The 27863-nt window shown below is 49.3% G+C and overlaps 8 protein-coding genes across 8 annotated transcripts; 2 read left to right on the top strand and 6 right to left on the bottom strand.

The window, feature by feature from the left end:
- Positions 1-992: 992 nt before the first annotated feature.
- Positions 993-1475, top strand: CORC01_01007 (heterokaryon incompatibility protein; the record flags this gene model as incomplete). Its single annotated transcript, XM_022612663.1, has 1 exon — positions 993-1475. The coding sequence occupies one exon, from the start codon at positions 993-995 to the stop codon at positions 1473-1475; it is 483 nt and encodes a 160-aa protein (XP_022480824.1).
- An 868-nt stretch (positions 1476-2343) lies between these two features.
- On the bottom strand, positions 2344-4709 carry CORC01_01006 (uncharacterized protein; the record flags this gene model as incomplete). Its single annotated transcript, XM_022612662.1, has 5 exons — positions 2344-2553; positions 2625-2933; positions 3022-3940; positions 4001-4621; positions 4681-4709. The coding sequence occupies 5 exons, from the start codon at positions 4707-4709 to the stop codon at positions 2344-2346; spliced, it is 2088 nt and encodes a 695-aa protein (XP_022480823.1).
- A 409-nt stretch (positions 4710-5118) lies between these two features.
- Positions 5119-8024, bottom strand: CORC01_01005 (uncharacterized protein; the record flags this gene model as incomplete). The annotated part of the gene is made up of 3 exons (XM_022612661.1): positions 5119-6813; positions 6893-7763; positions 7834-8024. The coding sequence occupies 3 exons, from the start codon at positions 8022-8024 to the stop codon at positions 5119-5121; spliced, it is 2757 nt and encodes a 918-aa protein (XP_022480822.1).
- Positions 8025-8924: 900 nt separating this feature from the next.
- On the bottom strand, positions 8925-9758 carry CORC01_01004 (fungal cellulose binding domain-containing protein; the record flags this gene model as incomplete). The annotated part of the gene is made up of 1 exon (XM_022612660.1): positions 8925-9758. The coding sequence occupies one exon, from the start codon at positions 9756-9758 to the stop codon at positions 8925-8927; it is 834 nt and encodes a 277-aa protein (XP_022480821.1).
- A 2181-nt stretch (positions 9759-11939) lies between these two features.
- CORC01_01003 (tannase and feruloyl esterase) lies at positions 11940-13824 on the bottom strand (the record flags this gene model as incomplete). Its single annotated transcript, XM_022612659.1, has 4 exons — positions 11940-12166; positions 12240-12840; positions 12932-13341; positions 13416-13824. 4 exons carry the CDS (start codon positions 13822-13824, stop codon positions 11940-11942), a joined length of 1647 nt encoding a protein of 548 aa, XP_022480820.1.
- A 1850-nt stretch (positions 13825-15674) lies between these two features.
- CORC01_01002 (GMP synthase) lies at positions 15675-20631 on the top strand (the record flags this gene model as incomplete). Its single annotated transcript, XM_022612658.1, has 18 exons — positions 15675-15722; positions 15788-15826; positions 15887-16068; positions 16120-16148; positions 16202-16330; positions 16385-16498; positions 16555-16718; positions 16774-16870; positions 16932-17087; positions 17139-17169; positions 17229-17299; positions 17351-17404; positions 17572-17615; positions 17669-17706; positions 17775-18058; positions 18132-18323; positions 19271-19836; positions 19912-20631. The coding sequence occupies 18 exons, from the start codon at positions 15675-15677 to the stop codon at positions 20629-20631; spliced, it is 2958 nt and encodes a 985-aa protein (XP_022480819.1).
- A 923-nt stretch (positions 20632-21554) lies between these two features.
- On the bottom strand, positions 21555-22929 carry CORC01_01001 (SRPK2 bound unphosphorylated; the record flags this gene model as incomplete). Its single annotated transcript, XM_022612657.1, has 3 exons — positions 21555-21706; positions 21760-22362; positions 22425-22929. 3 exons carry the CDS (start codon positions 22927-22929, stop codon positions 21555-21557), a joined length of 1260 nt encoding a protein of 419 aa, XP_022480818.1.
- Positions 22930-24821: 1892 nt separating this feature from the next.
- CORC01_01000 (uncharacterized protein) lies at positions 24822-25205 on the bottom strand (the record flags this gene model as incomplete). The annotated part of the gene is made up of 1 exon (XM_022612656.1): positions 24822-25205. A coding segment is annotated over one exon (384 nt), but the record flags the coding sequence as incomplete, so codon positions are not given.
- Between the last annotated feature and the right edge of the window lie 2658 nt (positions 25206-27863).

Raw genomic sequence — 27863 nt, 5'->3', positions numbered from 1 at the left:
AGCTTACTGTGTCAAAGTCTTTTGAAGTAGAAGGCATCTGGTTGCAAAAGGGTTGTTGGGCGGGCTTCTGCCAGCTTAACCTGGCGAACCCCCTTTTTACTTACTCCAATAGTCATTGGTCTACTCCCTCTACTTCTGTACCATCTTCATCTAGTATTGTACCTCGGAATCCATCAGTCATGGTAGTGACAAAATGGTGTTCTCTTTCCGAGGTGTGAACTTTCTCCATCTGTCGCTTCAACTGATAATGCCCACGAGTTGTTCGAGTAGCCAGTTCTGAGCTCAAAATGGCCTCAAGAAAGCGTACATCCACCTTGGATACGTAGTCAGAACATTATTGCAAAGTTAATTGTCAGAACGACTTTCAATTGGAAAGCGTGGTCCATCGTTAGGTGCGGCGAACACCCTTGTCAGATTCTTCCCGCAACATCATTGATCCCATATCATCAACCTCGGATTCGTATGCGAATGCTAGTCTAGAGTTTTGCGTTTTATAATTCGTGCATGAGACTCGGCGATCTTCAGTGACTACGAGTTCCAATACAGACACGAACAGCCTCGAGAATGAATGATGACGCTGAGCCAACTTTTGCCGATGGCGCTATAGTTGTCTCAGCATTCAGCCCCAGGCTGATAGTCTGGCGCCGCTAGCATTCAATCCAAGTAGTTTCACGTACCGCAACTTCCAGCCTTGGATTTGCAGTGAAATTAGTGAATTTGACTTGGCTGATGTTCGACTGAACGGGTTGACTCCGCACATGGCTACTTGTCGTGCGTCGTGTCATCCTTGAAAGCTTCATGTCCAAATACAAACGAAATTCCGACCGAATTTGTATACATGGCACAAAGAGGTGATGGTGAGTGTCCTTCCCACTAAGTCCAAAGTTTTCCCTAATGTCCAACTGGCGCTAGATAAAGATCTCGGAAAGATGGTCCTGTTCTGCAGCAACAGCACTGCCTTCGAAGAAGCGTGGGCCAAAGTAAGGTCATGGATGCAAGCATGCCTATCCGCCCACGCAGCATCCAACAATGACCTGAAAGCAGAACCATGGTATCCCACTCGATTGCTCGACCGCAAAGCCTCTGGTGGCAGTCTTGACAGTGTGCGTCTTGCGATCACGTTCGAAGAACCGCCTTCTCACAATGATCGATATGCCACCTTGAGTCATTGTTGGGGCTCGGCTCCAGTTTTGGAATTGAAGAAGGCTACCTGCAACGATTTCAGAGAAGGCACCGAGCTCTCCAAGCTTCCCAAGACCTTTCGTGAAGCCATTCAAGTCACACGACGTCTGGGCGTGCGGTTTCTCTGGATGGATTCCTTGTGCATATTCCAAGATCGAGACGATCTATCCGACTGGTTGAACGAAGCGGATCTGATGCACAAGGTCTACTCCCATTCCTTTCTGCAACATCTCTGCGTTGGGAGCCCGCGACAGTTCCAAGGGCCTATTTTTCGAGCGGAACCCGAGACTTAGCCTTAATGCCGATCTATGCCTGAATGTGAAAGGTTTCGGGCTGGAAAGGATCATGTTGACTGCAGCATCGTCCATCTTCAATTCTGCAGATACGAGGTTGACCAGGGCCATCTTAACAAACGCGGATGGGTCCTGTAGGAGCGTCTATTTTCCCCTCGTGTACTTCATTTCGGTTGCGATCAAATCTTCTGGGAATGCCGGGAGCACTCGGTGGCTGAGTGTTACCTAGAAAGATTGCCAGAAAGCTTGGAGAAAAGCCCAACGTCGAAAATCAAGAGGCTCAGCAAGGCAACCTACGGCCTCGGTACGATGTCGCACAAGAGAGATCCTGACGACCCCGACTTCCATCGCCGAGGTTGGGATTCGATTGTGGAGGCAAACTCTTTACATGAGAGTCAACGGCGCCATTGTCAAATCTGCCGGGAAGGAACATTGGAACATTGGCCCTCTCATATACTTGGATGTCGGCCAGAAAAGCTTCGAAAACGAGAACACCGCCGGATCGATATACTAGGTTCTCGCATACAATCAGGAAAAGCCTGATAGCTTTGTCCCGTGTCTTTTACTGATGGCAGTAGACAAGGAGAGAAAGGTTTTCAAAAGAATTGGGCTGGCAGTGACTGATGACCCAGAAGAGGTCGAGATATTGCGGAATATGGCACACATCGCCGATGAAGCCGCGTCAACCAATAGCGGCCTTCATGGAGTCAGAACGATACGAATCATCTAAATGTGAGAACTCAAGTAGAGAGATCTATAGAAATCTTGGAATGACAGAAAACCAGCGATCAAGGGGTATGAACCGACACCTAGACCAGATCTTCGCGAATTTGGCGATGAGCTGAGAAGATTTCAAACATCATGACATTCAACGTTGTCCAGCAATTTTGTTGGCTTGCGCCGGAACCACCTGCCAAGTATTTTCCGTGAAGATCAGTGCGCCGTCTTGCTGTAAGGCAAACGGGTCCACATAGACATTGAAGTCAATGTCTGAGGTACTGACGTTGAACACTCGAAGAAGCATGTAGATCGTGGAGAATCCTCTCGAGGATGACGAAGCATTCGTGTAATCCCTCATCTAGATGCACACCAGGAGATAATTAGCCAAGTTGTATTTTTCACTCGTTGTGGAAGAGTTTGGAACCGTACCCTGTTGTACTGATTCTTGCTCACGTAGAACGGCCTCGTAGCAGCGCCAGGCGTCGTCTTGACTTCGATCAAGTATTGCGGCCTCTTGCCAATCCACTTGGTTCGCTGTAAATACCCCTTGTCGATAAGGATCTCAGTCAGGACTCCGAATTTGTCGTTGTAAACGATATCCGCAGTCTCTTGCCCTTCCCAAGGAGTTACGTAGGAGTATGCAGGATGGACCGCCACGAATTCACGCATTGTGCTTCGCCAATCGTCCATGCAAAAGCCTGGAAGTGGGGGTGTGAGATGTGAGAGCAGCTCATAAGCCTGAAACCCATTAGCAAAAAAATTCTTGAGGAATCATCGAGGACAATATGAGCGCAAGGTCTGATGGGGGGGCATTGAATTTACTCACAAAGAGCTCGCCGGCAGCGCCAATCTTCTTGTCTCTTGCTGGCGGCATCCACGATTGCATGTGGGAAACTTGAGTGCTACTACCTCCTGCTGACTGCCCAGCTCTAGGAGAACCGGACTCGGGAAACGATCTGCGCCGAGCAGCAAAGATGACGTTGCTCAAGATTCTCAGATACTCTGCATTGAAGCCATCATCTCTGGGCGAAATCGCCGCAGTGGATGCCTTGGGAGTTTGGCCAAACTGATGGACCGGAGTTGCCGGGGTCGAGGTGGTCGCACCAACATCTAAATCGGGCCGTAAACGATATCTTCCGCTGCCCTCAGGTGTCACGGGAGTATTGATTCCCTGTGAAAGAGGAGGTACAATAGGTCCAGAAACTGAACAAGATCCAGTCGATGAAAAGAATCTCATAGGCATCTCTGCCACGAAGCCTTCTCGTCGTGGAGACTCAAAAGGTGGCGCCAAGGCAACGGCATCAGCACCCCCTTCTGAATCTTCATCTTGATCATTTCCAATACCGCCCACGTCGATAATGCCCTCTGCTTCCAGAATTTGAGACACGCTTTCGATCGGTGCATTGAGGGCTGAGCTCATCGCACTGATGGCTCGGTGCTGTATCGCACCGCAGATCTGTGTTTCTGGTTCTGTCATCACCCACTCCAACAGACGTCTCGGAAGACTCGAGTGGTAACAGAAATCTTGTCTTTCCTTGTCAACAGGGACGTAAATCTGTAAACAACCGGCCGTGTCTCGGATGTGAAGCTCGCTTGATGCCTTGACGTGAATATGTGCTTTGCCATCCTGAGCAAGGTGTACCTCGGAAGAGATTCCATGTGTCTCGTAGACTTCAGTGGCCCGAAGGGTATGATAAAGATTCAATGTGTTGTCTACACGGGGGCTGTTGAAGTGGGATGCAACCCTGAGTTTGGAATCAAATTAGCCAAATTCTAGAGGAGTCGATGGAGTCGTTGATGACTACCTGTAGATTCCGCTTGCCCTTCTCTTGATGTCTCTATCGGGATGTCGCAGTCGGAGTTGGGAATCGCCTGCAACAGTTGAAATCTCCTTCACGGAAGAAGAAATATATCGAGAATCGAGGCCTAACCAAGAGAAATAGTTGCCAAGTTCGTGGACTTCGTCTAGAGTGAAATCAAGAAATTTGACTTTGGAGGCAAACATCTCGGCCAAAGGCTTGCGGTCTCTGATCACAAATTGTGTGCTAGCAGTCTCCAGCAAAACCTTTCCAGTTGGATATTCGATGGGAAATATGGCACTTTTAAGCAATGGTCCGGGGTCAGGATACGATGTTGTACTCTGAAGAAGGGTGTTGATTGCCGAAATTGTCTCTTTGACTTTCGCGACTGTGTCCGAGGGTCCTCCATGTCCCTTCTTCAGGAGCTCGTCGCACGCCATCGTAAGAGTTAGTCTCTGCACTCCAAGTTTTTCGACGAAGAAATCTTCCAAGTCTTCGTAGATAGAGCTGAGAGTCGTTCGTCCGTGTATCTTGGCCCCGCTCGACCAAAGGCATTCGGCTGTGGTACACCATCCTGACATTTCGCCATTCGGAACGAAGATGAGAGGCATTGTCCTGAATTTGGCCCTATAATTGAAACCATCAAAATAAAAAACACAATTCGAGGAAGAGGTCGTTCATCTTACCTGAAATCTTTCAGTTGATGCTCCGGCATATTGCAGTTGTTTAGAAAGCTGTATACTTCAACAACCCAATCGAAATCGTCGCAGTTCATTTCCCCCATGTGCTTCAGCTCCTGGATGCAGCAGTTTTGGTCCCAATCACCTATTCCTAGAGTCTTCTGCATAAATCTTCTCAAAATATCCACTCGGTCTTCGGAAAAATCTTTGCTTAGTTGTCTTTCTAGGGCAAAGTAAGCGTACGGCACACCTGGGGCTGTCCATACACAAGCATCTGGCCTTGTCCAGGTTAGTGGAGTATTCTCAACTGCAGTGATTCCAAGCGCAACTCTCGTTTGTTCCCCTTGATTGCTGAACTTTGGAACCAAGATGCATTCTTTCTGGCGGCAAAAGTCACTGCTCTTGTCAGAGATTTGATACTTCGTAGTAGCGGGTGAGGGCTCCTCACTTCACAACTGTCCTAACTTGCTCCTTGGATGCAGACTCTTCACACCGGAGTTGTATCATTTCATAGACGATGCTCAAAGCCTTGCTGTAATTGCTCTGCTGGGGCTGAGCTTCGATGATACATTGAAGAATGGAGAGATAGTAGTTCACGTCATCCCGAGCTCGGACGCCAAGCTCGTCGACCAGGAAAGCCCATTTCGACTGATATGAAGCAGAATGAATAGCCTCGTCAATTTGAAGAAAATTGATCGTCGAATCTTCGAGATATGAAGAACATATAGCTTGGAGCTCAGACAGCGGCAATGTTGTCTCTGACAGTGGGTACTCTCTGCCATCCTGACAAACGACGCTGAGGGTACGGAGCTTGCGAATGAATCTCGGACTAGCATCTTCATCTTTATCCAGGAGTGTCCAATGATGCTGGAGCGCGCCAATAAAGCATGCCGGGCGAAACATGCGGACGTAGTCAAGCTCGGGAGAGAGGTTTTCTGGAGATGTCGCGGCCGTCAATCTCAAACGACTGCGCACTCGAAGAAAATGTTCAAGCCAATCGGACCAAGTCTGCTGCGATCCAATCGGTGTCTCTGGAGGACTTTCAGAATACTGACTGTGCAAAAATGGCACAAAGAAGCCGCCTGTTTGACTCGAGGTAGGTTGCAGAAGTTGGTGAGGACCGTAGAGATTGTTTGTTGCGAGGTAAATATCCTGATGATGCGGTAGCCCAACCTCCATTGTATGGTCGAAAACAAAGACGCTAGAGAAAGCGGTCGCATTCTCTTCATCAGGAATAGTACTATGAGATAAATAGAGGAACCTTAGGTTGTCGACGGATGCCAACAGAGTCGCTTCGGTCTTCAACATTGGGACTGGATCCCTGAAAATGAAGCTTCGGATCTCTTCAGCCGCCGCTGTTTGAACACCCAGCAATTCAAAGAGCTTGTGTCGTTCATCAATAACAGATGCATCCAGGCTGACGAGAGACAGAGGAAGGTTAGCAGGAATCTCAAGACCATCCTGGCAGCGAGGAAAGTAGATCGGTCGTCTGCTGCCATTGGTTGAGGTCCAACTACCATCTCTCAGAGGTATGATTTCCAAAGAGTGAATCCTCGCTAGGTTCTGTGGAGAGGCAGTATTTGCGAGTCTCTGAATTGCAGTGGCGGCCAATGAATGCCATTGCGTACTGGTGGACGGGCTCTTCATCCGCGACTTGTCGGTCGGTTGGCTTAGGTCCATTTCCACACGAGCTATCCGCTCTTCTGCAGACAGCCATCGAAGACCATAAGGCTCAAGCAAGCTCAAGTCTGTGATGTTGTACTCTTTAGCGGTGTAGATTTCAGCATTGAGGTCCTCAAACAACGGAGTCCCGTTTCCGTCAAGCCAGTTGGATTGCAGACGCCTCAACGCGTGTATCTCGCCTAGGCGGCCGCTACCTCTTGTCCGAAGGATCTTGCTCTTCTTGATACGGCTCATAATGTCCTCGAGCAAGGCGTTCCAGAAGCTGCCCCAAGGATATGAATGTCTCTGGGGAAGCCACCTCATCCATTGGAATTGTAACGTGGGATGCTGACACAATTCTTCCATCGCTTCAACAAAACATGTCGCAATGCCGTCTCTGATGGCCAAGTTCCGTGCCGATGACGTCACGATTCCTTCGCGAGATGAATTGGTGACAAAATCGGCTTGGATAATGAACTATAGTTCATGCTCAGAATTAGCATGGTTTCGTTCTCATAGGTGGGTGCCAAATGCCATGCTGCCAAAGTCAACTCACCTTGAAGCCCATGGGCCTCGTTGGAAGGAATGCGAACACCGACTGGTTCTCAACAATTGGAGTGTTGTCTTCATCAAGGGGGAAAACCAGAACAATCTCAGTCTCGGAATCCGCACGGCTGTTGCCCTCAGAAAACTCTCGATTCTCGTTTGGAGGAGCATCTTGAATCGATTGACGTGTGACATGATACTTTCTCTGGATAGATTCGCCAGAAGAACGACCATGTTGCGGTAGCCACACTCTTTCCATTAGCGTAGCTGAGTTGGAATCGGGAAGAGAATACTCCACTCGTCTTGTTTCCTCGTCATCGTCGTTGTGCAATTGGATCTCGATACGTCTTAAATTCCTCAGGAAAAAGAGAACCGTGATTGGAAGATTTGCGAACTCTCTATCAATCTCCTCTCTTTGTCTCATCGCTTCTGAAAGAGACGTATCATCGTATTGATGGAGATGGAGTGTGATGCAACTCGGGGCTTGGTCACCCTGCGGTATAAAGTCTGGCTCCCAGATGGGGCTCACCATTCCAAGCCCGCTGTCACCCTTATGATGGATGAAGCTGAACGAGAAGTCGTTTGAGAGGATATGTACCTTCCAAGCAGCCATGAAAACGGATTTAAAACCGATGCCTTTCTCCCCAATGTAGCCATGACTGCGATTCTTTGAGCTTTGGCCAATCGCACATATAGCCTTGAGATCACGGTACGTAAAGCCGTCTTCGTTGCACTTGATCTTGATCTGGTCGCGGTAGACGCTGAAAACCACATACGGATCAGAGCCGCGACTCCTCGCCGCAGCGAATTTGTTATCATCGGCATTTTGGAGAAGTTCGAAGAGGAAACGGGCATGGCTTGTGTTGAGGTTCTTTGCCAGTCTTGAGTAAGAGTCAGCAGCTGCCTTAACGCCAAACAGAGAATGCCATCCGATGAGTGTTAGTATCATACGTCAATATGGAAGACCCGATCAGTTGGTCTTTCTGTAGCAAAGCTTTCTCCACGACTGTCCGAATACGTTGGCTCATTGTACCAATTTCTGCCATATCATTTTCGGGCACAATGCCATGTTCCTCGGCAATTCCTTCGACAAGTTGCCGGGCTGTAGGTTGGTGCCCAGATGGGCCCGGCGCAACAGCCATGTCGCTGTCTCACAAGTCGAATCTCTCAAAGTTAGACAGTGTGGTTCAAATTTTCGGGGTTGATGCACCAGAAGAGATGTTGACTCTCAAAACTTCAATGGAAGGGAATTATGGGGATGAAGGGTAATTTCCGGGCATGGATATGGTTGTGAGTCTTTTGACCGCCGAGGATCTCGTGCCGCAGGCTCGGCGCCACCGCGCACTTTTTGGACCAACCACAAGCAGCGCCAAAACACAATATTGGTATAACCTAGTAACTCGCATGTGCCCAAAGTGCGGCTGAATTTATTTTCACCAATGCGGTAATGGGCTTATCGAAAGAGATCAGATGATTCTTCAGACTGGCACAATATTCGCTGAGTTGGGCCGCACATGCGTTTTCCAGTATGGCTCGAAGATGGGTCGAATCTGCCATGTGTTAGTCCAGGGTTTGATCCCATGTTTTGTCTAATCGACAACGACCAAGGTTGTTACCAATGCTGGGATTTCGAAGTCACACCGATCGAGACGCTACGAACAATATACGGAGGACATAAGCTGGTGGGGGGTCGAAAGGAAACGAGTATGACCAAAGGGGGTCAAGAGAAAGTTCACCGATGCTTTCATCGCCACAGCTCGACCGGATTATCGACACCTCGAGGAACAAACAACAGGCAAGACTGCGAATACAATTCGATTCTTTTTACATACCCGCTGTCGCCGGCAGCGAAGTATATACAGGATACATAAATACATGAAATAAATTACGTACGCTCCAGAGGAGTGTTGGATGAGTACGGCCATTGAGAAGAAGTATTTGCTGTAGTGCTTGGCCGTGGAATCGCTTAGCAATCACGGGATCCTCCCAAAAGTCAAAGTCTCCATGATGAACTCTGCAGTCCTAGAAATGTTGCCCGAAGCTTAGCAATCAGCCTTGGCGTCAACAGCAGATGAAACGGGGCTTCCTCCAGCGACTGTGATGGACTTGTCGCCGGAAGATCCGTTGGCGCTGCCGCGGGTTGTGCCGCCGGGGATGACGTCGGGTCCGGGAATAGTGTTGTAGGACGTGGAGCTGCCCCAAAGGCTGAAGTTCACCGCCGCATCCGTCTGCTTGTAGACACCGGGAATCTTGACACCAGTGCCGGGCATGCTGGTCGCCGAGTTTCCAGTGACCTCGAGCTGAGCGCAGGCGTAGTAGAACTCGGCTTCACCGTTGTGGGCACCGTGGAGAGCAATGTGCTCACCGCGGACGAGGTACTGGCCGTTGGGGATGGTTGAGGGGACGGTGAAGTGGACATTGTCCTCGCCGTAGCTGCACCAGGCGGAGGTGCGGAGGGACTCGGCGCTGCCGGCCTTGCACAGCAGGGACTGGGAGACCTTGTACCAGGTGCCGGTGCCCTTGTCGGAGACGGCATTGCTGACGGGGCTCATGTAGACCTGGGTGGGACCGGGGTGAATCATGCCGGTGCCGCCAAAGGCCTGCTTGAGGCCGACCTTGTCGCCGGCCTTGACGGTGAAGACCTTTGCGGCCGAGGTGGCGCCCTTATTGCAGCTGAAGTCGGCAACGGTGGGCGAGATGGAACCGGACGGGATGTTCTTGAACTTGGTGGGCATGTAGCTGTTCTGGTGCTTGCGAATGTAGGTATTGTCACCGCCCTGCTGAGCACCGTTGATCACGAGTTTGTCGAAGGTGTAATGCGCCGAAGCTGAGGAAACCAGGCCGAGGATGGCAGAGAGAACGAAAGTGGCCTTCATGTTTGCGGTTGGAGGCGGGATAGAAAAGAATGGAATGACTTCAAGTCTGATAAAGAGTGAACGGGAATGAGCGAAGAAGAAGAATATCACAATGGTGGATTAAGCTGAGAAGAGTAGTCCATAGATGGATCAGCAGTGGCCTTAAATATAGTCTATCGAAGGCGTTTAGCTCTAATACATATCCCATTCATCCAGTCACTAAGGGCTTACGAACACAGACATGCCTGTGGAACCGACTCAGGAGATGCATGCTCCCATTCCAAGCCAAGACGTTCGGTCTAGATTACCAACAGCAAGCGACAAACGCCAGAGCTGGGATGGGAACCCCACTATTGACAGCAATCAGACCAAAATCTTCCGAACACGCTACTGTATCCGTAGGTGTAAGCATAAAATTCTTGCTCCGGATGGGTTTTGTGGAGAAAGGAGGGGACCTCCCAGCGGCCGCTCTGGCCCTCCACCTGGGCTTGCTCACATGGAATAGAACGCAGGGCAAAGGATGATGGACTTGAGTTTATCTCAGCCCCTTTCGTAAAAGACATTCCAATTTCCGAGACTACGAAGCAATTAATCGTCGGAATCGATGGCTGACCTGAAAGAAGTGTTGAGTTGCAGTCAGCGTGGGACTGTTGAGGATGTCTCATTTGACACTTCTTCAAAGCATCTCTCTGGAATCACTAGTGTAGAAAGAATATGATGGCGATTTTCGTGTAGACTACGGATACGCCGACAAAGACCAAGTTCTCCTGATTTGCGACTCCCACGCGCCGAAGCGGGCCATATCGACTGTCGAGCCTCATTGCCTATTAGGTGTGCGAGAGGTGGGCACAGGCGCCATCTTTGGTGACACCTTCTGAAACAAACGAACCTTTGTGTCTGGAGCTCCCCAGTTCGAAGATTGCTCCACAGATATATACCCTCCTGCCGGGTGCAGATGGCCTGTTTCTGCAGGCATGTAACATTCGATATGGCTTCGAAAAGGTTGAATGGGAGAATTGGCCGTATAACAGAAAACCTTTTTTGTCAAATCAAAGTGGACATCTATACCGCTAGGAGTACTTGGCAGTTTCTGCTCCAAGCCCTTTTGTTTCACATAAAGAGCGGGCCATGCCGATGTGTGAATTGCAGACGATTGGGGGAATACGTCCGAATAGTCCGAACCGTTCGGCACTTCAAACGGCCACTAACAACGTAAGTAGCCCTGCAATGCTGACATGCTACTACCCAATCTTTCGGTCTTTTGAACCGCTTTCAACACCCCTGGAGCAGCGCTACGCCATATCCTCCGTCTCTCTTCTGCAAGCTTCTCGTCCGTGCCACCGTTGTTGCTAGGATAGGACCCGCGTCTGGCTCGCTTATCCCAGCGCTCTAGCTATCGGCGAGCCCATCAATCTACTTAATTCGGAACGAAAGGTCTTCGCTTTGTCAAAACCACCAAGCCAAACTACATGTATCTTCAGTTCCCATCTCTTGGTAGAATCTCGTGTTTGAAGTCCACATTGCAGGAGCGGATTGTGCCAGAAGCGCGAATGCTTCGTATGTTGGTTGGTCCTTTTCAGCATCGGCGTCATTGACGAAGGGACAAGGGGCGACTGCCGCTTCGGGGTTTCAGCGTTTCACAGAGAGCAGTGAATGCAATCAATCATGGATTGGAATACGAATCCGACTCTCGGTTCGCATTGCCACGATATGATTCTTTGTTAGTGGCCCAGATAATCTTGATGACGGATCATGAAGTCAAATTTGACCATGTACATGGGTGGGTTTGTGAACCTCTGTAAGCGTCCTCATATGCCTCGCCAAAGAGTCAAGGTGGCTGGGGAAGTTGCACGTACCATCCTTAAGGATATTGACCGTGAGATTCTCGCAGTCTCTTATGAACTTTGTGTGATATCGACCAAATCGTGGTATTTCTATTACGAGTTTGTTGGCTCCTCGTAAGAGTGGCAAAGGGATGTTGCAGAAGGCGCTGAATGCAAGTTTGGGCTCATAGGCTTATGGGATGACGCGGGGCACCTCAAATTGGTTATTTGGGCTTAGGTACTGGTATCTAACAAATCACTGACTTGAGTTCATGTCTTGTGGAGCTCGTAGCATCGCTTCAATCCTCAATATCCAGCGGTGTAAATCCTCTGCAAAGTACTTAAGGATCAAGCACACATCTCCAGAGGTATTAACAAATCACTCGCAGATAAATGACTCCCACTTGTCAATGTCTGACCCTACAAGCTTGGCCGTACGCGGCCATCGACAAAGCCTTTTGGTCCTTGTACTCCCATCGGCAGGTGAGCTACCTAAGAGCATTTCGGGGTCCTTTCCCTGTTCAACCCATTCTATCAAGGCTTCGAGGGAGTTTTGCTTCCCAGGCACGTGGGGATAACTCGAGGCACCCCCACAATGGCCACCACCTACAGAGAGGGCTTCATCAGCCAAACGCTCTTTGGGGGGGAAAGTTTGCCAATGGCGGCTAGCTCGACTCACCTGGAACCATAAACAAAGATAACCAGTCATCTCGGAGGCCACCTGTCACCCGAGCGACCTCGTTCAAGTGATCGATAGGCCAGGTTGCGGCGTTGTATGGATCGGCCCATCCTTGCGTCACAAGTAGCTTTCCTCCTCGTCTCTTGAAGGAAGTCAGGTTGGGGCTGATGGCGTCAATCAAACTGCCAACCTTGTTATCCAGCGCATCAACATCGCTAGCCCAATCGAATGTGCTGCCATTGTAGCTCAAGTCGTCGAAAACCATGTTTTGCAGCAGAGGAAGAGAGAAAGACAGGGATAGGAGACCTTCTTGAACGATCCATTCCGACTCACTGCCCAGATCAAAGCCCGGGTAGAGGCTAGCATCACTCTGAGAATGGCGAGGTCCAGCATAGATATTCTTGGCGGCTGCGACTTGTTCCGGGGTCAGGCAGGATGGCGAATTAGCTGTGGGCGTCGTGCAAGACAGCTTGTCCAAGTCGAAACTACATGCTAGAGGGTTCTCGAGAACTCGGTCGTGGACACCGTCAAGGGTGTCACACTCGTCCAGTACCGCACTCGTAATCATGTTCAGTGATTCCTGTGGCAGGAACGAAAACCCCTGAGATGCGTTAACAGAGCAGAACAGCGTTGGAACAAGACGCAGCAAGATTCGTGTCCTGTAGAGCGGATAATGCTGCTTGGAGACTTACGAGAGTCATCTGCTGGTTCCACAGGAAAGAAAGCGCCAGATGCGAATACCAGTTCCCCGGACAACCAGCAATAATGCCGTCGAACAGCTCAGGATGATACTGTGCAAGCGCGAAGCCTTGGGCCCCCCCTGTCGAGCAGCCCTTGTAGTAGGTGTGTTTCGGAGCCTTGCTGTAATAAGCCTGTACAATATCTTTCGCCGGAGGTGTGAAGAGCGCAATCGAGTTGCGGATCCATGCAAGGACTTGGTTCTCGTCGCGAAGGAATGGCAGAGAAATGCCTCCCGGGTACGCATCGCCCCCGTTATTTTCCGATGCGCGATGGCCGCTGTCTCCTCCCGAAGTTGCGAAGCCCTTGTTGACATTCTCTACCATTGCAGCATAGTCGATGCGCCCGGCCAGGCCGCCGTTGCCTTGTCTATTTGTTAACTTGGACTACGATCACGGCCAATTTGGACTTCATCTAATCTAGCAAATAAGAACTCACCAACAGCTAGGAATCTGTCATTGTACGCGCTTGTCTCTGGGAGCCACACTTCAAAAAAGACAGTGTTGTTTTCGGAATAAGGGACGCTGCCATTTACACGACAAAATGCAACCTGGTTGAAAGTACCGGAAACATTCAACGAATTGGCCAGTATAGAGGCCGTCGTAATCACTGCGTTGTCGGCAGCGGAAGATTTGATGAAGCTCGGTAACGCGTCGCAGTCCGCGATAAAAACCGACTTCGCGACACTAGCAGGAGGCAGAAGCCAAAATGCCAAGGTTATTGCGGAGAGCATGATGCCGACCACGAAGTTCCAGTTGAGTCTTTCCCCGCGGATGGTTGGCATGGAATCTCTGGAGAGACTCTGCGCATCTTTTAAAGCCGAATCCGACTTCCCGGACGGTGGCATCTTGTCAACGCGTGTGAAGGTAACAGGCCCATTTGCCGGCATATTCATCTGCTCGTTGGAATCCTTGTAACATAGAAGAAGGAGATATGTCAACTAAGAACCCAAGATTTGTTTCGGCCTCGGCACCGAAGTTGAACACGAATATTGAATAACTAGGAGAGGGGCTTCGCACCAGTTGCGCGCACGCAATCCAAGAGACGGCACATTAACGCACCAGTCAGAGTAGCTGAGAGACCCCACAGGGAAGAATTGACTACAGTTGTGGGGTTGCAATGGAGGGGATGATGTTGAGTATCCGGCAAGCGGCGCCGAAACCCGTGTTATTCGAGCCCACTCCGGATGTTGCGAGTATCAACGAATATCCTTGATCTGGAGACGACCGCGATTTTGTCGCTTGCACTTGACAGATGGGAGTTACAGATGGTGGTTGCGGAGATTGATTCTCCTTGCGTCTTCTGTTTTGAGCCTGCAGACTTTTAGTCCTGATTCCCTGTCTTCAATGATGTGACCTTATCCCTCATTCCCAGCCGGGTTTGGCCGGGCGGAAACGTTGTCATGGTCAATGCGTCAATGAACATTGATCTAGCTCGGCATCATCTTCTTGTCTCTTCATTCGGAGTCAACGTCATTCTAATCGTTTTGTTTTCCTAGCTCGAATGTGTCTCTTTGAAATACCTCTACAGTGCTTGCAGTGATCGTTGAAAAGAATGTCCAAACCAACTGTCGGAATCTCGCCTTCCTGGGCCTTCGGATCTGAGCCAAGGGGTCACTGGCGATTGCATCAAATGCGGTTAAACTCTGCAGTGCGAGCAATCACAAACCCTCGCCAGTGCTCGTATTGACGTCAGAAGACGAATCGAGTTACATTTCCATTACGCAGGTGTATGGAAACGGATCAAGTTGTTAGTTTGGGTGTGAATAAGATGAGACCGCGTAGTGCTGTGGCAGCAGACGCATCAGGTCACGTGAATCTCATCGATCCAAAATGGTTAAGTAGATATTGAGCCCCTATAGACGGGAATGTTCTTCTTACTAAGATATCTATTTAGTTACCATGGCTAGCATACCACAAGGGCCCCCTTAATTAGAGTAATTGTCTTAGGTAGATATTTTAAAGGCCATTCTGCACATAAGGATATTCTGTCGCAGCTCTGTCAGGCATAACACTCTGACCAGAGCCCTGCCAAAAAATCTAAAAACAGCCTACTAGCCCACGCAGCAGGGTACAAGACCAGTCCCCTCGCACACTCGAGGAGAATTGAATCGACGCGTTCCTGGACACTGATTCAGATACGCACCAGTCAGGCCATTTTGTCAGGATCATTGGATGGCTCCCTCTTTATATAAGGTCATAACTGCCTATGATATAGCCCTTTGAACCAGAGGGCTTATCTTGGCTAGAAGAATACTCTAGCTATCCTATTTAGAGGAAGCCATATTTATAGACTGGTCTCCTAGTTCTAGGAACAGACTAGTCGCCAAGCGACAGACTGACCAGCCCAACAGAAATCGTGACAGAAATAAACCTTCCTGGTAGACAGACCCCGTCAGTCAGAAGGCCCCTATATAACACTATCTCGAAAGTCAGGATAGGCTTTTAACGATGGTCTAAGTGGCTATACCTGATAAGTGGCCTAACCTCTGTCCAGGTTCCCCCAATCCCGGGTACCTTATGTGACATTAGTGGGCCGAGATTCATGCGGGTACTTACCTAAATGAGTCAGCCACCAAAGGTTTTGCTGGTCCAAAAAAAATTCTTTATCACACCCTTGCCCGCCCGATTTGCGAACCTCATTCCTCTGAGTAACGATAGTCACGCCTTGAATATTCGGCTGCAAATCTTCTACAAAATGAGCGACGACACACTTGAAGCGGCGCCGCCGCACGCTACCTTCGACGTAAGAACAAAGCATCCTCAATTCTCAATCTGGTATCCTCTAAGCTGACCATTGCTGTTGTCAAGACCGTGCTCGTGTTGGATCTAGGATCCCAGACCAGTCATGTCTGTTCTGTCCAGAGACTACTTCTGCTATGCGGGTAACAGGAACTAACAAAACCAAAGCTCATCTTGAGACGGCTGAGATCTCTCGGGGTGTACTCTGAGATGTTACCTTGCACTCAAAAGCTCAAAGATCTTGCTTGGAAACCGGTTGGGATTATTCTTAGCGGGGGTCCGTCAAGCGTGTATTCCCCCGACGCCCCAGGCGTGGATCCGCTGGTGTTCGAGCTCGGTGTTCCTGTGTTGTACGTTGTATGCCAAAAGCAAGATGAATAAGCCGCTGACGTGCCACGAAGAGGAGTTTGTTTCGGCAATCAACTGATTGGTATTCTCCGCCCTGGGTGTGTCCGGACGATCATTGACTAACGACTGTCCCAGCGTGGCGAGTAAACCCAAGCAATGTGGCACCCGGCCAGACCCGTGAGTATGGGGAAACCTCGATGGCCATCCGCAAGGTTGGCAGCCATGCCGATCGGCTCTTCGAGGGATTGGGAGACTCTTTGAACGGTTCGTTATTCGTCTGGCTTGGGCTGATACGTCTCTAACATTCTCTGACCATAGTCGTAATGAGTCATTTTGACAAGGTCGTTCAGCTACCCGAAGGCTTTGAGACCATTGCCACCACCAAGGACAGCGAATTTGCTGGCATTGCCCACCAGTCTCTACCTATCTTCGGTATGTGCATCCTCTCAAAGCTCACGCTAAAGTTTGCTGACGAGTATGACTGATAGGCATTCAATTCCACCCCGAGATCTCCCACACAGAGCGGGGAACTGATATCCTCGCCAACTTCGCTCTCAAGATCTGCGGTGCCCGAGCGGACTGGAAAATGGACAATTTCTCAGAGAAGGAAATTGTTCGCATTCGGAAACTGGTTGGCGACAAAGCACAGGTTGTATGTATTTCCCTCTTGCCCAGCCACACATGTTAGCCTGCTCACCAGTTCGCAGATTGGAGCTGTCTCTGGCGGTGTCGACAGCACTGTAGCCGCCAAGCTGATGAAAGAAGCTATTGGAGACCGATTCCACGCAATCCTTGTGGACACTGGTGAGGACAATGCTCGGCAAGATATCCACTCGCTTACCAGTCATGTTCTAATGTCTGTTAGGTCTCATGCGTCTGAATGAATGCGATCAGGTTAAACAAACCTTGGACAAGTATCTAGGAATTAACCTCACCGTGGTGGACGGATCCAAGCTTTTCTTCGACCGTCTTGCAGGGGTCACAGAGCCCGAAGCTAAGAGGAAGATTATTGGAGGGACTTGTAAGGCAAAACCCTTTGAACTGGTTAGCCTATACTGATCTCAGATAACAGTTATTGACCTCTTTGAAATTGAGGCACTCCGGTAAGCCTATGCTCATCACCTTTTGAATCGTGGAAGACTTTACCTAACTCTGTATTTAGCATAGAGAAAGAGGCAGAGCACACACCGCTTGCCGGAAAGGTTGAATGGTTTCTCCAGGGAACACTTTATGGTCAGTTGTTCACTGTTCACCAGGGATTGAAAATTCATTAACTCTGTGTAGCCGATATTGTAGAAAGCTTGAGTTTCAAGGGAGCCGCCAGTTCTACAATCAAATGTAAGTCTCTCTGTTGTATTCCTCATTGCCTTTTTTGTGGCGGCGAGAATGCGAGTCTGCACCTCAACCATAAAGACGAACCGCCCGCAACACCTTGCGCCACATTCGAGTTACTTTTTTCAACTTCCCATCCGCCCCGCGAATGTGCAATACTAAGGCTCGTGTAGCTCATCACAATGCCGGAGGACTTCCTGCTCGCATGCAAAACGGCGTAAGTTGCACTCACCAACGTTATTTTGATGTAAAGATGTTAATAAACAATAGGAAGCGCAACTGAAGCTCCTTGAACCGCTTCGAGAGCTGTAAGTCATTTTGAATATGAATTGAACAGTAAGGGTAATTGCTGGTCGCAGTCGCTAACGATACGTAGTTTCAAAGACGAAGTACGGGCGTTCGGACGGCAACTGCAGATCCACGAGGAGCTCATTGGGAGACACCCCTTCCCGGGACCCGGTTTGGGTATCAGGATTATCGGCGAAGTCACCCGCGAGCGAGTCGAAATTGTGCGCAAGGCAGATCACATCTTCATCTCCATGATCCGAGAGGCCGGGATCTATGACGAGGTTCGACGCGACCACCTGTCATCTATGAGAAAGTTTACTAAAGAAATCTTCCAGGTCACCCAAGCCTACGCCGCACTTGATACCAACAGAGGTACGATCTTTCTTCCCATTTTTTTTTTTTTAAAAATTTGTAGCGGTATCTGACTTTGCATTCGTCGCCACAGCCGTCGGTGTACAGGGAGATGCCAGGGTCTATGGCTACATTTGCGTTCTGCGAGCCGTAACCAGCTTGGACATGATGAGCGCCGAGCCATACGAATTCAAGTGGAGTCTCCTCAAGGCTATTAGCAGGCGCATTGTGAACGAAGTAGACGGCATCGCGAGAGTCGTATACGACACTACGTCAAAACCTCCAGGTGAGAGTCTTCTCCATGCTTGTCTTCTTTCACGTGCTTGTGATATTGACAGAGGCCGATAGGAACGATTGAATTGGAGTGATGCTCACCAATTGAGCTCAAAGAATCATTTCTAGACTGTGTTTCTGGCGTGGACCTGATTTGGTGTTACGTGGTAGATTAGATTTGCAAAATCACATCACTTGACCCGACTCCTAGCGAGCTTGCAACGGTGGCCATAACATTATCTGCCGAAATCGGCTCCGACCGCCTGAAAGTGACTCCGGTGCCAGCCCAGCCGATTCCAGATTGTCTTGTCGCCATTGGTGTCTGGTCTATTCTCAGTCTGGAAGCTTGAGCAAGCAACGTGAGGTCAGATGTCCCCAAGCTGCTGAAAGAATACATGAATAATGCTCCCCTCCACACCGCATTCCACGCGAATCGAGCCGATGTGAGCCAAGAGTACAAAAGAGGGCGACTTTCTAGTTGAGACAGATGCCTGAACGATGACGTTCAAGCAGGTCAGTCTGGTGTTGACGAGCTTTGTCTCAGCTTGTCTCACCTCGCTACATAAGCTTGCAGGCCGGGCAGCAGACGAACTTGTTTGCTTGCATAGGTACCCATAATCCCAACTGTTGGTGGTGCCAATTGCTTGGGGTGGCTCGTTAACAACTGGAACCCGCGTAACTCTCTGTGCTCCCTCTACCCGTCGGTGGTGCCAACGTCGGCCTGCCCCTCCAATCAAGACCTCTTAGCGCTTGTTTGGAGACGTCGGATTGACGGTCATCAAACTCGGAAGAGGATTAGGCAGCGACCAGGGCTTCACCGAGTAACGACAATACATCTGTCCGGCAGGGGCTTAGTTGCTGACCGCAAAGTATGCCGTTTGGCCAAAACACCAGTTGACGCCCCTAGGAATCGAAGCCAACTTAACCTACTAATCGTACTTCCGCTTCACATGACCGCAGCGTACACTCCGTGCACCAATCCCATCCCTCAGTGGTCGCCAAATATTCTGGCCGCCATGGCTTGTGACAAAGACGACAATCTGTTGCTTGAATGGAATTGGATTTGTCCAAATGTTTCCATGGAACCGCAAGTGAGCGTCTGTCTCAAGCGGACAGACTGGGTGGCCATTTGCAACATTGCGTCTCGAGCTAAAAACGGAGTGCCTTGCAACTTGCTTTCAAACTACAGAGCCGGTGGTAGCTCTCTTGCGCGTCTGCTAGAATTTGAAGACGGAACCCGCTGGGTCGCCCGCGTCCAGCTGCGCGAGTCGACTCCAGAAACCTCCCGGAAATCACGCATCGAAATCGATACTATGATGCTGCTGGCCGAGGCCAGGGCCCCAGTGCCTCATATCTTCGCGTTCGAACTTGACGATGCCAATACATCGCGCTCTTCTTTCGTCCTGCTCGAATTTTTGCCTGGCAACACAGCCGCAGATCAAGCTCGCGGCTATGAAAGGGTCGATTGGGGCCTTATTCCACGCCAGCATCGTCAGAATTTCTACCAGACAATGGCGGCTGCACATGTGAGTAACAGTTCCACAATGCCCCCCTTATCAGCTCCTTCTATGTAGAATCTCCAAGCTCACCTCGAGGGACAGGTCCAGATCGCCTCAGCCCGTCTTCCACAGATTGGTGCTGTTACCAGCCACGCGGACGGGAGCTTCACCGTGGGTGCTATCCCAGGCATCGGTGGACCGTTCGATACAGCAGCATCCTTCATCGAGGCATGGGCTTCTGTTCTAAAGTTTCCTTATGACGAAAGCTACCTCCGACGCAATCTACCAGCGTCAGTAATTGACGAAATCCTGGAAGGAAACAAGCAATTTCCAAGCCGGCTTGCCGAATTGGCCAGTAGCGGTAGACATTTCACGCAAAAAGGACCATTCCCCATTCGCCACGCCGATCTCTTCCACAGCAACGTTATCGTTACTAAAACCTACAACGTTCTAGGCGTAATCGACTGGGAGGGCTCCTACGTGTTGCCCTGGGAGCTGGTCGACACCCCCTGCTTCCTGTCTACGGTGCCTCGCCTTCTAAACCTACCGGAACAGTATGATGAGGGAGGCTGGCCACTGGACCAAGATGAGGTAGGGAGGTGGGCAGACGAGGAAGCTTATGCAAAAATGGTGCGGGATGCTGAGCAAAATGCTCATGCAGATCACAGACTTTCAGAGACTCTCGCCGACCAGGACGCTCGGAATCTGGCTAGTACCATTCATCTATACTCCCAGGGCAAGATGGGATTTTACGGCCGGGCTTTGGCTTACTTTGAAAGGAAATACCACGCGCCGTCTTCGGTATCGCATGCACAGGGCTGACAGCACGTGCGCACAAGAGTCCATCAAGCAGCCCGTTGCTAGTACGGAAGCTGGAGCCGGAGAAAAAAGCACCTAGGCTGTTAAGAGTAACGGATGGATCGAGGACAATTCGGCCGCGCAAGGCGCTCATAATGGCAGAAAACTCGGGCAAAAGCGAAGTTCAATAGTTGGCGTTGGACTTGTAAAAGTCCTGTGCCGTAGCAAAACGACCCCAAAATAATGCCCAAGGCAAGCGACAGTCGTCAGTAGACACAGAGAGGTACCCAATTACTATTCAAGATCGGTCTTATTAAATGACTATCGTCCCAACGCACATCCCCATCACTGGCTATAATTCTCGTGACGCTATGTCGCCATCAAGGCCGATTGCATCTCAATTTTCAATTGACCTTATGCAGCGAGTTCAGTTGACAATTGTTGGATGTAAGGTATGTATCACAGGTAAGGGGTGTGGCCCAACGGGGCCTTGCTGGTGACGACCTATATACTCTTCTTTTAAAATAATTTAAGCATCCCGCTTCTGTCTCACTGCGATGACTTGTACTCGATTGAAGGCGCGCACTGAAACGGATAGTCGCTCAACTCCAGTGTTTTAACATGGAGGTAGCAGCTGTTTCTTGTCTGGAGGTAATTATGCGCAACTGATCCTGAGGAGGCAAGCAGTGCAAAAACCGAGTGAACAAGAGCCATCGTTAAACGAGTATCTATCGTATTCTAGGACACGACAAATCCAAACTTTCCAATCCAATCTCGAAGAACTCTTCTTTCAAGCCAGCGCTGATGGTGGCCGCCACGCCAGTCTCAGCGAAAGTATCGCCTGAGGCGATCGTTTCAGCAAAGGCGTACATCCAGGATTTCATGGGGTACATAGCCAGGGCGCTTGGAAGCGACAGACAACCTGCTCTTAACATTTAGTTTTCCGTTTAGCGGTACATGCCGGGATAAGAAGTTGCAAATGTCATACCCAAGCCTTCCGCGTTTCGTCGTACGCTGGTAAAGCCCAGCTCTTCATCCAAGCCGCGTTCAATACCTCCTCTGCGTTTGGCCGCTCCGTAGTTCTCCATGTGAGCATCCACTGTAACAGTTCAAATAATGCAGCTTTCTCCTCCTCACTGATAATACTCATACCACAAGACCGTCTCGGCTCTTGTACCCATTGCTCGAACCTCCTATCCCACGACCATATATCACACTGGTTACTGAGCGGTCTTCCCGTTTCGTCGAACCACTTGAACCGCTGGTCCCAATTATCCCACCACTCAGACGGCGGAGGACCTTGTAAGTGAATCTGCTGCGCCGTGATTTCGTCCAGAGGCGCGAGGATTCCGTCGATGAGAGACCTGTGAGCGAGCAACTCGAAGATGATGCAACCGAGGCTCCATATATCCGACGCGAAGGAAAGAGGCGTCGTTGGCTCAAAGAAAGCCTCAGGCGGGCGTATCACAAGGGGTGTATGTGATTCAAAGCGGGACTTATCTGACGGGCGAAAGGCGACACCAAAGTCGCTAAGTAATACTTTCGCCCCGTTCAGAGTGACCTCATCGCTTGCTATTCCAAGCCACACGGGTGGGACGGCATACAAAGGGACCCCAGCTGCTGAAGAGGTCGGTCTTCCGTCGAGGCGGACAACAGGTTCCTGCTCTGGGGCTCCAAAATTCGCATACAATCGCTCCACTGAGAGATTATTTAGAGAAGAAGGTAGCTGGAGAAGGACGTTTCCAAGATGAAGGTCTAGAGGAGGGTGTCATTAGATTATCAAATGAGAGGCAGCAATGAGGATAAGAATCACGTACCTCCATGAGCATAACCCTGTGAGTGAACAAGAGAAACGGCCATAGCAAGCTGGGCAGCCAGAGACCGGGCAACCTCGAGCTGGAATAGTCTCGAGTCCGATGCCTCTTTCGCATCCACAAGACTACACCTTGCTGGGACTGTAACAAAACAAGGATGAGTCCCATTGGGGCCGTCAAGACTAAAGCGATCAACGGCCACCGGGATCATCGACGCCTTGTCTGCGGCGCTGCTGCAAGCAGCAACTCCTTTCGTAAGCTGAGAAAGAATATCTACCTCTCGCCTGTCTGCATCTGCAGTGCCGACTTTTATGGCGACATAATTTGATGTTCGTTCGTCAAGAGCAAGCCAGGCCGTTGAAAATGTCCCGTGCCCAAACTTGTGGACAATGCGGTATCGTTTGTGAAGACGATCATTGATTTGGATGGGATGATAACCACCCGGCCGGTAGTCGCTCAGTCGTTCCACGTCTTCAATGTAACTGTATTCAGTGATTGGTGCCGCCATCGTCGAGAAAGGCGCATCTGAGAATGGGCAAGGCTTTCGTGTTGAGAATCGATAACTTGGAAGACACGATCGTCGCAGCCCAATTCGTCCTCGAGTCAGCGCAAGCGTAGGGGCCATCTGAGGGCCTCTCTATCAACTTTTAACTAACGGTCGAACCTCCGATTAAAGCCTGTTGTTTGACGTATCACAGGTGTGATTGTTCGAGTCGAACCGTGGTGACGAAGGGTTAATGAACTGTATATTGATCTCTGCGCGAAGTGGAAAAGAGAGGTTCTAACCGGAGGTTGAACCGTCAGTTGCTCAGATGGCCCCTGCGCTAGCGCTGACTCGAGGTCGAATTGGGCTTCCAATCCGACAATATTAAACCTATTTTTAAAGAATATTATTTTGATACTTAGTTAACTTACCCGTCATTATGTTTCCTTCTTAAATACTGCTTTTTTAGAAAGATTTTATTAAGATTTACTAATCATTATGTACTAGTCGATTTAGTGTTTTATTCTTTACTTACGTATTAAGAAAAGGAATTAAAGGATTGTTAGCCGCAGTGCAGCCGTCTCGGGGTGTATTAGTAATATATGTGACTGTGCTCAATATAGCTGCAGTTCAGCTAAACGCCGATTAAAAATTTCACACTTACCTGACAAACCGCCACATATTATCAACTCACATCCTTCTTGCTCCATTGATGCTTTTGTCACATGTTCTTGCTTCCCTAACACACACAAACAGTGCCCAAGATGTCGGACCCTGTCATCCCCTCCATCACCGAGATCCGCGCGTCTACAGAAATCTTGAGTCCTTCTGATGCGTCTGCGAAAGTGATGAGAGTTGGTCAACATTTTTGCCGTGAAACTCGGCGCTCAGGTCGCTCTTCTTGAGGCAGAGAATCTCAAACACGTATAAGCGAATAGCAACGTTCCTGTGCCCAAGGTTTTCGCAACGATGATCGAGCCAGAAACAGGGTGGAACTTCATCGTGATGGAGTATGTGGATGGCCAAGAGCTCGGAGACATATGGAAATCCTAACGCCCGCGGAAAAGCTCGACATAAGGAACTGATTATATAACATGCTTGAAAACCTCCGCAAAATCCCAACTCCTGGCTATTTCGGGGCACTCGACCGGCAGCCCTTCCCTGATGGTATATTCTGGACTCCGGAAGGAAACCCAGAACTGTCAGGCCCTTTTGAGACGGAAGAAGAGCTGAACAAAGGAATGATACGAAGGCTGGAGGCTTCTGAGCCTGCGTCGCACATCTCGCTCTTACAAACCTTTGTTTCGGAGACTCTGAAGGGCCATCGCGCTGTATTCACTCATGGAGACTTGCAACCCAGAAATTTGTTGGTGAGCAGGGTTAGCACTAAGGATGACGGCAGTGGCGAATTCGACATCAAAATAATTGACTGGGAAAACTCACGTTGGCATCCCGAGTACTGGGAATTTTGCAACTCCACCATAGCTGGCCGCTTTCGACCAGACTGGTTGGAGTTGGTACAACAGACGATGCCTATTTATACGAAGGAGTACCTGATGCTGCAGGCGATTCGAAACTTGATCTTTTACTAGATGCGGTTGAAGGTTTGTGTGGATATGGCCATCAGTGCAAATTGCTCGTTGACCTTAATAACGAATTATGTCAACTCGAATTATGTCAATATCAGGTGGCGAAATGATGAGGTTTTGTCTGCACGTTAGTTGCCGTGCTTTCTGATCCCAAATGGCGGCTAAAAATAAAAGCCAAAGCTTATAAATTCGATTTTTCGCTATAAACACCATTATAACAACTTAACATGAGTAGTGATTTGAGACTAGGTTTAGTTTAATTACAAAGCCCGCATCCGAAGAAAGATTCCACTCGATGAGATCAACCAGCCTAGGAAGGGAGTTGTATTATGGCGTTTCGTCAACAGTCTTTTTGACCACGGCGACATCAATGTCAAGAGTTTTGGGAAATCCTCCTTCCGGAGCCCTCACAGACGTGACACGGCCACTGGACATTCTATACTTGAGCAACCTAACGCCGCCGGCAATAACTGACACATCCCGGTATCGCCTTCTCAGATTGACGATAATGATGGTATCGCACGTGTAGTCTCGATAATAGACATTCTTTACGTCTTTCTTTACCCAACCTTGAACCATTCGGAAATGGAACGTCACTCCATTTAATATTATCGGTGGGGGGCGTTTAATGCCCGAAGGAACTGGGACGTCTTTTACAACGCGCGGTTCAAGCACAGCAGCCGGTCCCTCTCCGAGAGGGTATGCAACCCTTGATATGTCAGCTGATTACACACCTTAAAGATTCCGAAGGCTTACCGGACAAAATCGGATGGCGCGATCTGAGAGTCAGCGGAAACCCCGTCAAGCTGAAGGGCACTGGAGGGAGCGTGCTCTTTAGCGATGACCCCTACGGGCTCTATTGCTAACCCGCACGCGGTCAAGGCAGCACTAAGGGCGAGGAGTATTCTCATGATAGGCGTTTGTACACGTGAGGTTGAGTATGGCGGCTTCTGCAAAGATGCAAGAATTGTATATATTGAATCGAGGTAGGCTTCGAGGACCAGAGTCGCAGGAAAACGAGGAGATCTGCGGAGGTTGGCGTTGATTTATCACTTCGAAGTCGCAGCTCTGCTTTTCGGCGTAAGCCGAATCCCGCCTCGTATAATTAAAGGAATCGACCAACCACCTATAGTGAGATGGTCCCGTTTAGGCGCCCATATTTAGGATTCTCGTAGTGCTAAAAAGTTAATCGCTAGATGGAAATTACTGTTGTCTAAAGAACAATGTAAAGTCTCCATATCTAAACCTTATTATGTAACGTAGCGGGCAGGTTGACTAGGTATGAGAACAGTGCTCTCCTAAGGTTGGTTCTGTAATAATGAACAGAAGCTGAATCTTCGCTTTTGCCTTTCGGCGGTGAGAAGCTGGCTAAAAGGGGGCCCCTCACCCCAAAACAGGGGCCCCGTGGACTGTTGCGCTCTGCGCCACAACGACCCTGTGATGAGTAATATGATCTAATTAAAATTGAGTAATTACTTCCTTTATCAACGGAGGTGCCGTTCAAAGTTAGCGCTCTTTGAACGGCACCTCCGTACATTTTTTTTACCATCAGCAATTAGCACCATTAAAGCCCAACACCCTTTAGCTAAAAAAACACAAAACAAAAAAAAACCTTTAAAATCCAACATTTTTATCTACGTAAATCTGGGCTAGGAGCGCACTTTAGCGTTTATAATTGTGAGCTTGAGGAACCTTGTGTTACCATCTGTATACAGGGATAACAGCTGAACGACCTATCGCCTTTAGTTCAGTTGTTCTGTTTGGGCGCTGGTTTTCAAGATTCATCTTGATCGCTTCATAAATTACTAATAAGGTCCAAATAGCACGGCTCCGATTATCCACCTTCCCATGTCAAACTTTGGGCCATGACTTATAGATTTAGGCCGAATGCATTGTGTTTATGTTAACATGTCAACGCTTGGATTAAACTTGGCTCGTTGAAATATTTTGTTGAGAAAACTGGGATGCAAGATTGTAGTCAAACGGTATTTTGCTTCGCGGAATGTAACAAGCAAGCCCCGGAAAAAAAGGACAATGCTTTGCTATTCCTATTTATTCTACGCTATATGGCTATGAAAACACGTTTAAAAACGGCATCGGGCATATTATCAATCAGTCTTTCTCGCTTTATTTGCGGATCATACTCTAGGGGCAATCAGAAGGCGTGAAATACAGAAAATGGCTTGTAGGATCATGTATAAATCCGAAATATAGGGTAAGGAAGAGGCCAGAAAAACCGCATGACGCAGATGGCGTAATTTCGGCCGTCATAGAACAAAGTTTATTGTTAAACTTAGGTACTGAGGACTAACAATTGAAGTACATTAAGGTGTGTTCACAGCCCTGGCACATTTTAGTGCCCCTCTCTTGCCTGCGATGGCTTCTTATCACAAGCAGCGCGACTGTTAAGTCAATAACGACACTGATTAGAAGTACGACTAGCAGCTCACGTTCAATGTTTCTCGGAACGGTTTCAGCAAAAACGGTTCGGCCACGTTATAGTTCCACGTCATGTCGAGTGCCCCAAGCTAATTTTGAACACAGGCTCAATATAATCAGGGTGCCGGTAGCGTAAGTTGACGTTGCTTGGCGGAGCTTCTACAGTCTAGCGGATACTTAATGCATTGCCGAACCTCATACCAGAATCGATGGAGACCGTTGGTACAACGACTGTACAGCTGAAGCCGTGAATGGCGATTATCCTGTATTCAACCGTATTATCGACACTGTGCAGCCGAAAATAAAGATCAATCGGGGTGGCTCTGGCTGTTACAACGAAGCCGACGGGCCTTATTCCATTGGCCTTTTAATACCAGCCAGCCATTGGTATCAGCTGGGTTTGCTTTCCCCAAAGTTGCAGTCTCGTCTTTGAAGCACCCCTGTGACCAGGGCCTAGTTCGGTCGTCGGTTGGTAGTTACACTGTGTCGGATTGGAAGCCCAATTCGACCTCGAGTAAGCGCCAGCGCAGGGGCCATCTGAGGGTCTCTATATCAGCGTTCAACTGGCGGTCTAACCGCCGGTTAGAACCTCTCTTTTCCACTTCACGCAGAGATCAATATACAGTTAATTGACCCATCGTCACCCCAGTTCGATCGAACAATCACACCTGTGATACGTAAACCAACAGTGAGTGAATACAAGACAGAACCCCGCTCTGACCCTTCAATGGCGAACAACAATCGCCCTTCAATCAATGAATGAATCTCGATGGTATTGCATTAGATCGATATCGTATCCAGAATAGAGATGCCCAGTGACGCTTACAAGGGTGTCAGAGACAAGGACAAATGCTGATATAAGTAAAGTCATCTTTGCAGGTATATATACAGAGAGCGGGAGACCCCGCTAACGTGTCAATTTAATTCCCC

Source organism: Colletotrichum orchidophilum (assembly GCF_001831195.1).
Source record: "Colletotrichum orchidophilum strain IMI 309357 chromosome Unknown Scaffold_5.1, whole genome shotgun sequence".
NCBI classification, from domain to species: domain Eukaryota; kingdom Fungi; phylum Ascomycota; class Sordariomycetes; order Glomerellales; family Glomerellaceae; genus Colletotrichum; species Colletotrichum orchidophilum.
Note: the sequence above shows the minus strand (reverse complement) of the source record. Positions and strands in the feature narration are given on the sequence as shown.